General features: G+C 44.5%; 1 protein-coding gene across 1 annotated transcript; it reads left to right on the forward strand.

Annotated features, from left to right (window-relative positions):
* Positions 1 to 6,995: 6,995 nt before the first annotated feature.
* On the forward strand, positions 6,996 to 9,692 carry LOC119449447 (uncharacterized). The gene is made up of 8 exons (XM_037712622.2): positions 6,996 to 7,124; positions 7,278 to 7,336; positions 7,396 to 7,440; positions 7,499 to 7,569; positions 7,635 to 7,737; positions 9,323 to 9,352; positions 9,412 to 9,564; positions 9,623 to 9,692. Exons 1-8 carry the CDS (start codon positions 7,106 to 7,108, stop codon positions 9,671 to 9,673), a joined length of 531 nt encoding a protein of 176 aa, XP_037568550.1. The 5' UTR covers positions 6,996 to 7,105; the 3' UTR covers positions 9,674 to 9,692.
* The last annotated feature ends 1 nt before the right edge of the window (position 9,693 follows it).

Here is a 9,693-nt window from a genome sequence, read left to right on the forward strand (position 1 = left end):
AGAAATTCAAAGTGACGAGCATTGCAATCATATTTTGTCTTATATGTCGTTCTTTTAAAGGTTGCTGCAATGATTAAATTTATAGTTGTTCCAGTTTCTCGGACACTGGTTATATATATGCATGAGTTGTTTCACGCGGCTTTCCGTGGCTTGTAGTCCCGCGAGCTATCGTCATTCCGCCAGTTTGTAGAAATAGAGAAACAGAGCATGCCTTTATCTCGAATTTTGATCTTTTGCGCAACGTGTCTAAGATTGAGCAAATATCATCGCCGTTAGTTTTAGAACTTCGAATTGATTTGAAAGTGGTCTGCAAGCATTTGTTTAAATCTATGGTAACCCGCAAAAGAACGGATTCGAACATCCACGGTGGACTGTGGACCTATCACTTCAAACACCACTGGAACATGATCACTGTTTGTACCCAACACCCACCGTTTCTCACGAGGATATGGAAAAACCTGGACCCGAAAATGTAAAATACAGCACAGATCTAAGCTGTCCGCCAAGAAATGTAACCGAGCCCTGATTTTGATAGGAAAAAAATATTAGTTGTTGCCAAGTCCCATAGACGCTTCCCACATTGGGCTAAACTGGATCTCCATGATACATGATGCGAGTTGAAGTTTCCACCAATACGATCTCTTTTACGAGAACTGAGTCTAGTGAGTGTGTATCCTGCACACCCGAAGGAAAGTATATATTAACCAACTATAATGGCCTACTGCCAGGGAGAATTATTTTTACCGCTAGAATTTAACATTCTGGAGACATCAGCTGGAATGATATATTTGCCCGGTGGCACCAAAACTTGCTTGAGACAAGAATTTAGCAAGAACATACCTTTAGACGGACGACGTAAAATTACGCAAACAAAACAATTTTTTCAGGAGACAACCAAGTTATTTGCAGTAAAATAGCATCTGGACAAAGCTGAGAAGATAGAACGTTTAGAAAGGTATACAAACAGATAATATTAATCTGCAGTTCTACTGTAGCACCCTCATCTACCTTCCGGTGATGAGAGCACCGCAGAGGCACCTGCCTCCTCCAAAATATTGGCTGTTGAGTTGACACCTGAATGATTTTTTTTTTAATTCAGTGTAAAGTGGTAGTCTTTAGGGGAGAACATCTCCTTTCCTGTGCCCGCGTCTCAATTTCCATGTTTGAGGCAGCCTAAGAATCTGAATTGTTTGAGCTAGTCGTGTCCTTGTTTGAGGAAACTGGAACAGGTCTGACTCGCTCTATGTGATATATGGTCGCAATTACCCCATCTTCCTGAAAGTGAGGTGTAGTATCCACGTCAGTCTATTGACTGAGCAGTAGCAGTCAGTAATAACTGCGCTAACTGTGAGGATACAAATCCATTAAAGTATTTCGTGAAACTTTCTACAATACACTGCCTAATTTTAACCATAGACTTTTCAATTGCTTGTGCGACATTGCCTGTGACAGGGTTCCATCAACGACAGCCTGGTGTCGTGCTGTCACACTCGCATATCCATGAGTTCTTCCCTTTACCGCCGCAAGGGCCTCTCGGCGTGAGCAATGCGTTTTTTCCATAACGTCCAGTATTAAGACTTCTTGAGCTCTAGCAGGGCAGTTAGAGTAATCAGCTTTGTGGGCTCCACCGCAAAGGCAGTACATGTCCGATTGAGCCGAGCGGTCAATAGCGGAATGGCTCTCGCCACAGACGCAACAACGACGGCTAGATTTACAACCACCTATGCTATGGCCAAAGCGCCATTAATTGGGGCATTCTAATGGGGCGAGGAAAGTGGGTCCTGCCTGAAGATTAGAGAGTAGACTTTTATCTCTGAGGGTCAAGATGTACACGCGAAGTGGCATTTACTGACTCAGTAGGCACACATGCGTTGTCCACCATTCTGGTACACCGGTAAACAGATATTATCCCAGCCGCGGATAGCTTTTCCAGGGTCTCTGGCAGACTCAGCCACGAACGGTGTAGACTCCGCATTTTGCCCTTGGTGCAGGCAAGATGCGGGGAAATGAAAGCCCTTACTTTCATCGATCCAAACTTGTGATGAGCACTTAAAGGGAGTGACAACCGGCCAGAATGTGTTGTGATGCGTTGATGGAAATGATTTATAGTTTACCATGATTTACAGTTTACCATGATTTATAGTCATAGAGTCGGGCACGCTGCTCGCGATTTAAGTAGGAATTACAATTTTAAAAGGGCGAAGAAAGTCTCAAAAACAAGTAAGCGGCACGGCTTGGCGATGAAATATTGGTACTCCAGATGTAGGATTACTGTACATAAACCGGCTGTTATTACGTACAGCATACTTATTGCTTAAAATTGCAGTTCGTATATTATTAGATGCTTCATTCTGCGCGTATTACGAAGTATTTGAAGAAAGTCCACGCAAACGAACGGCACATGCTGTTGTACGCGCGCGAGTTCGCGAGTAAATACACATAGTTGTGTGGTCTCCCTGTGAGAATGCCGTCGACTAGTTGTGTCGTGAATGGGGGTCAGCACTACACACGCGTGGCGACGGTAACACGCTGAGCTGCCTATCACGTGTAAAAGCGCTGTTTCGCTTTCGAGAACTTGGCTTGGCTAAAAAACACTCTTGTCTGGTTAATAAACAAAGCAGTTGGGCAGAAAACCACGAGAACACGTAGCTATTATCGTAGAAATAATTTACCACTCCGGAAAACATGAATCGCAGGAACATCGGCTTGATAAACAAAAAAATACTTTCTCTCAGCTACGGCGCACTTGTCTGCCTTCCACCAATGCCGGCGTATAATCGCTATCGCGCTCACCTATCACTGTTTTCAGCATGCTTCCAGTACTTCCAGTGAACTACATTCTCACTGCAGACCGAAAAAAATCTGATAAAAAAGATCACTAGCCCTTCCCCTGTCGAGAAAATAGGGGTAAGCAAAGTTTGCCGTGTCTGTATCTGACCTTCGTACGTGATGATTTTATTTCTTTGTTTCTCTCGATCTTTCCTTCTCTCTCTCTTTCTTTCTCTCTTTCTTTTTTGCCCCTGGTGTGTGCCATTGAGCTTGGATCCTTTCTGCACTATCGCCAAAATCAACCCACTTTTCTGCGTGACACCACCACCACCACCGCCGACACTTGTGAGCCTATAAAGCTTCGCTTAAAATGTTACACAGCGTTTTTCCGCGTAAACACTTCATAATTAGACAATCTACATCACACCGTGCATCATTAATGTGCAATTAGTGAAGCGTGTCTGCCAGAAGTTCCACCTGCACTGCTTTCGGTTTGTTGAGCCGGATGGCTCCTCCGTTCAAAGGCACCAGCGCCAGAGGAATATGCTGCTCACCCCACTATTAAGGAAAGCTTCAAGAGGCATTCGATATCAGGTGGTAGGAAGGCCGACCAAGGCGGAGATCGCCCACGGGCCGTCCTACGGAGAATTTGTCGACACCTGTGACACTATCTCACTATAATCAAACAACTAATTAATTTCTCTCAAAACGCTACTTGGCACCAACAATAAGTCGAATAAATCCGACCGACACAGCCAAAACCCCGAGAGCTCACTGCTCGAAGACGTCCGCCGAGGGACTCTTTGGCTAGAATGCAGAACGACAGGGGCATCGGCACAGTCATTTCCATTGAACGCTAAACTGCACTGTAGCTAAACATGCGCTAAAGGCTTCTAGAACACTGTAGCTAAAGCAAACGCAAGCTACTGCTGGGTGACCAATAGGAGTAAAAAAAAAGCCGGCAGATCCAACGCCCTCTGGTAATCGATGTTATTATGCGAAGCAGTCTGCGGGGAGCCTACCAAGTGAACAAAACGACCATGAGAGCACCGAGACGTAGGCGGCTTTTTCATCACCTACATGACACGCATGTCATGACATTCACGTCATGAGTCCTCAGGAGTCCCTTTAGCAACGCCTAGGATACCTTAAGGCGAAAGCCTTAGCCATGCTCATGACTATGACTTCTACCATTAACCTTCAGTGTTGCCTTCACTTAGTACCCACTTCAGAACCCATTTGAGTGGTTCGTGAGTACGTGTTAATCTTTTTTTGCTGAGCCATTAATTGTCACTTTTGCTGAGTCATGCTCATGGCTATCACTTCTACCAGTATCATTTAGTGTTTCCTTCACTAAGTACCCACGTCAGAACCTATTTGAGTAGTTTTTGAGTGTTAATATTTTTTTGGTGAGTCATTGTCATTTTTGCTGAGTCATGCTCATGACTATGACTTCTAGCACCATCCTTTAGTGTAGCCTTCACTTAGTACCCATGTCAGAACCCATTTGAGTGGTTTTTGGGTGTTAAACTTTTTTTTTCGCTGAGTCATTGTCATTTTAGGCGGCTGTTTTAGGACCTACATGATACGCATGTCATGACATTCATGTTATATATATGATCTATCATTTATGTTCGTCATACACTGCCGTCATACTATGCCAATTTTGGTACCTATGAAGTTAACGAAACGACCATGAGAGCACCAAGACGTAGGCAGCTGTTTCATGACCTACATGACACACGTCATGGTATTCATGTCATGACCGATCATTTATGTTCGTCATACACTCTTGTCATAGTATGCCAATTTTGGTAAATACAAGTCATCGGTCTCGCCCTGACCGCCGCCGCGTCCCAAGGGATCCCGGTCGACGGTTAGGGAGGATGAGTGTGGGTTTAGGCTGAAGCCTCTACCCCGTCATCTAGTTGACGGGTGCAAATAAAGTCTCTTCTCTCTCTGGTAAATACCAAATTGGCAATACGACCTAGACGTAGGCCGCTAGATAGATAGATAGATAGATAGATAGATAGATAGATAGATAGATAGATAGATAGATAGATAGATAGATAGATAGATAGATAGATAGATAGATAGATAGATAGATAGATAGATAGATAGATAGATAGATAGATAGATAGATAGATAGATAGATAGATACTGTCAAAGTGGCAAATGTTCGCCATTTAAGAAATGTTTCACATTTAAAATATTATTACACGTTCATGGCAGATCGAATCGCCCGTTCAGAGGTCTTCGTAAACATGACATTCGCGGCAAGCGCAACAAGCCGGTTAGGAAAAGTTTATTATAAGCGCCGCTTCAAAAGCGGTAGACTCATTTATAAGACTAAAAATAGCACGGATCAAGGGCGTAGCCAGAAATTTTTTTCGGGGAGGGGGTCACCGGCCCGACCGGGGGGCAAGCTTCTGCTTTCCTCTACGTCACGTGATCGATAATAAATATGAGTAGTTTAAGCAGACTCTCTACATGTATATCAAAGACATGGGACCGACCACCCCCCCTCGCGTGTGCGTGTGAAGAAATTAAGTAAAAAGTAAAGTAAGCTCAGTAAATACAGTAAGTGGTACAGTGGGCGTTTGGAGCAACGGTCTCTCATCGCGCCACTGAATGGACCAGTCTTCGAAAACACATCATTGAGACGACCCGTGCGATCGGAGAAGACATCATTAATTGCTAATTTCCGTTAAGCGTAGATGGCGTCCTTCTCGTCGGGGCGAAGTGCGTTTCACAAGTCAAGGACGACTATACGCGTGAAAATGCACGTGTGACCAGGCTATACCTACTCCCATAGCGATAGCTTGTTCGCTGCGTCTTTGCGCTAGAAAACTTAAATACGCGCATAAGCGCGTAAGGTTTTTTTCTTCTTCTTCTTCTTCTTCTTTTTTTTTTTTCCGAAGCTTTCGTCGCCCTGCTCCCTCATACGAGAGGGTTGCATTTCCTGCGGCAAGTGCATGGGCAGCTGTGTCTTCCGCTGTGTGCGAGCGTGCAGCCGTCATTTGCCTTTATGTCAACAGATTCAGAATTGTACAGAATATTTCACCGCACAGCATAGATATGGCATGTGTACGCATTTTAAGTAGTGCGCGCAACTCATTTCTGCTTCACTTACGCCGGTGCAAACAGGAAGCGGCCTTGTACCTCACAGAATCTCGACTGATTTGTGTACTAGTGATGCAGGAATGAACTTCGGTCTTGTTCACTGCATAGTGCACATAATCTATTTCTCAGGACGCGTGAACTCCGACGAGAACTGTCAGCGCCTGCAACAAGAGTTTACTTACGCTGACCTGCGCACAGCAGTAATTCATGCTTGTCGGCTGTCTGTTTCGTGCATTCTGTTGTGAGTCGGTGGAATTTCACTGCTGTCATCAACCCCTTCGTGTGTACATTGCTGGTTTGGGATTCCACAACAAAACAGCAACTACCAGCCTTCCGTAATTGCTGGTTTGGGATTCAACAACACATCAGTAATTACCAGCCTTCCGTGGGGGCGCAATCGCAAACAAGAGACGTTTCTCGCGCAGACTAAAAGATCCTGCGCGAGCGCGGCCTAACCGGCACCTGAAGGGAAGCGGCGGAAATGTGTACCGGATATTTCGACCACCTGTAAACGGGCCTCGAGCGTTTTCGCCATCATCTAAAATGCGGATGCCGCATTTGTTGCTTCATTTGTTGCGCATTTGTTGCTTCAGAATGCGGCCGCCACATTCTCGCCCAAAACTTCACAGAATGTCAAAGCCTTGACAAACACTGCATGTGACAGTTTTTTCCATATGCAGACATGATTCGCTGTAAATTACCAACCCAAACGGAAGCGCCCAGGAATGCAATTGTGATAGTAGCACCGGTTTCATGAATTATGTCAGCGCGAAGCGACGAGAACAAAGGGTGGGTAAGTGTAGTAGTAGTAAGTGGTTTGTGAGGAAAGGGAAAGGTTGACGCTATCTTCTGCAGCCCTTGAGGGAGCACGGCTCAGCGCCAAAAGGGTAAGTGGTGGGGGGTGCGAAAAAATTTCGGGGGGGGGGGGGGGGGGTTGACCCACCCCTGTCTACGCCCCTGGCACGGATAGTTGTGTTTGAGACTAGGTAAATGATGTGCATAATTTTAACTATTTCATTGGCAAAAAACACAATTGCAGAGAGCGCGAACAAAGCGTTACTTCACATGAGAAGCAGTAGGGCAAGTTGTAAGTCTAGAAAGGTAACCATTCTGCATTTGTCCAGGCGGTTCAAGTAGCATCATGGCAGCCTAGTAGCTACAGTAGCGTTAGCGTGGTGTTTATCGAAAGTGCCAATATTTAAGGGCGGCACATATGGCTAAAATTACGAAAGGTAACGTCGCAGTAATTTCTTTGAATAAGAAAGTAAAGACGCAAATAGTTAAAGCTTCAGAGGTTCAGCAGCACCTCTGCAGAACTATATTGAGGGCGGTGAAATGCGAGTGCGGTGGGCGTGACTTACCGATGGATGCCTGACATTTCACAGGTATATTGGCCGCCGCTGAAGTGATCAGAAAACATCCTGTAGAAGTTCAGAAAGCGCTGGTAAGATTGCGACTAGATCTGTGACAGTAGCACCTGTCAAAACTCCCTTTGTATTGCAGGTCCAGTCATGTTTGCAGTCCGATTCAGCGCTTACTATTGATGAGGTAAATAAATAACCAGCTCCAGTATGGGGCACTTGTCAGATAAAATATGTCTTTGCAGAAAGCAAGGTCCTGCGGCTTATGTCCTGAGGAGCTAAAAGCTGCGTATGAAGCTTCCAAGTGTCTGGTCTCGTAAGTGAGGTGCCAAATATTGGACAAGTACGTTACACTGACGCTTCTTTTTGTCGCATAAATAGGGCGCTGCGGTTCCTGAAAGAGGCTCCCGCGATATCCCTCATTGAAGACATGTGCCTGGACGCCGACGTTAATACGCTGTTGAAGACGGTGGCATCATCGAATGTACGAGCCTTAAATTTTGCTCTCGCGTGAAAGCCTTTGTACTTTGCTTGGACGGAGCGGTTGCGCATTTTTGTCACGGGCTACAGCATGAAGTTGCTTCATAACCCCCAAGACATTCGTCGATTTTATCGCATGAAATTAACGCTGACACAGACGTTGGCTTGTGTCAGTAGCCAACCCAGGATCTCTATCAGGGGGGTTTGAGTTTTTGTGGTGGTGGTGGGGGGGAGAGAGAGCAAGCACTTTGCATAATATATATGCAATTTCCGTGCTTTAGCCAGAGGAATCCAACAGCAAATAAAATGCCTAATAATTATAATATGACACCAAGGATGATGACGTTTATTTCTTCAGCGTTTTACTCAAAGTAATTTAAAAGTGAATGAATAAACACAATACAGTGATAGAGTGTTTTTGTTAATCAGGAAAATTCGACCTCAAGCCACCTCCTGAATTGTAATGACAATGTGAACAGAGCACTGAAGGTACAGGTTGGATAGGTGGGCCTGGACGCGTGGGGGGTTAACTCGGCCTCAGGGGGTCAGACCTCAGGACAGGTTCCGATTATACGGCAAAGCGCAGTACTTCTCACAACAAATGAGTTGAGGTGCAAGCACTATGTTGGTTCTTTATTCTATGATGGGCGCAGCGAAGGCAGACTCGCAGCCGAAGACAAATTTAGGCAAACTGCTTGGGGCTTTTTACCTTGATCTCCTTTCATAGCTTTTTGCTTATGGAAACAGTCGACAGATGGTATGCTAGTTTGGCAGGATGGTGCTTATTGAAACTGCTCCAATTTTTAAATACAATTGAATGAAAAGCTTTTACAAAATGTGTATTTTTTAGTTTTCACAGACCAGTCAACTTCAGCCAGTCATTTGACACTGAAGTATTGTCTCATTGGAGATCTGAATGAGAATCTGACCAAGGGTGCAGCATTTTGAACAATGTACCTGCAACACTTTTGTGCAGCGAGGTTACGTGGAAAAAATGTCAACATTGAATTCGATTTTAAACTTTTATGGTGTTTAGGTCAGTCCTATCATTCATCAGTACTCACAGCCCATCTTGGTCAGACTGAATAACCTGTACATTTGCACTGGCTATTACAGATAACAATGAGCAATTATGGATTTATGGAAGTCATGTTTGTGTGCAAGAGTTGTACAAGACATTTGCCGTAACGAGGACATGCCCAAATTGGAAGACGCATAGACAGTAAATACCAATTAGGCCAAGAAACTTTTGATGCATTATATGAGATGCAAGGGGTCTGCAGCAGCTAAACGTCCAAGAACCAGAGGTCATTGTTTATGTCGTAACCAATGCTTAGAAAAAACAGCCGTGCAACAACTTTGCATCTTGTCATTCAGATTTGCCAGGTCCACTCTTAACAATTCTCGGAAGGCTTAATTAGAGCCACAGCATTGGATATAAAGTTTTACTTGTTTCAATCATTGCAACACTGATAAGAACATGTGCAGAAATTATACAATCAGCAGCTTGCCTATTTGTGAGCTCTTGTAGATATGAGAAAATGCAAGTTTGCTTCTTGGCAGTGATACCAGTTTTTTTTCCCCCACAGGTTGGGAAGCAAGTTGGACCTTTGGGGAAGGTAATTAAAGGCTGGAAATCTGAGAGCCATCTACTTACCATTTTGCATGCAAATTTCAGCTGGTCAATGTTGAATGGAAGGTAGGTGTTGCAGCTATGTCTGATCTCTGCAAGAACCTCAACTCGCCTTTTGTCATGCTCGAGCTAACTTTGGAAGATTCTACCAGCAACCGGTCTCGTCACACTATTGAACTTACAGTCCCAGAATTCCAGGTATGTGAAGTGTAACACCTGGAAGGCTTTCTGTCACATACTTCTAATTCTATTCCAGAAATTTGCATCGACAATGCAAGAGCTTCATGGCGTTATGTCAACTATGTAAATAAAGAGGTCTTCACACAC

Source organism: Dermacentor silvarum, chromosome 4 (assembly GCF_013339745.2).
Source record: "Dermacentor silvarum isolate Dsil-2018 chromosome 4, BIME_Dsil_1.4, whole genome shotgun sequence".
Classification (NCBI taxonomy): domain Eukaryota; kingdom Metazoa; phylum Arthropoda; class Arachnida; order Ixodida; family Ixodidae; genus Dermacentor; species Dermacentor silvarum.

Excerpts from the sequence above, each read along its gene's own strand:
- LOC119449447 (XM_037712622.2), top strand. Across the intron at positions 7,570-7,634 it reads GCTTCCAAGTGTCTGGTCTC|GGCGCTGCGGTTCCTGAAAG; the intron begins GTAAGTGAGGTG and ends TCGCATAAATAG. Across the intron at positions 7,738-9,322 it reads AGACGGTGGCATCATCGAAT|GTTGGGAAGCAAGTTGGACC; the intron begins GTACGAGCCTTA and ends TTTCCCCCACAG.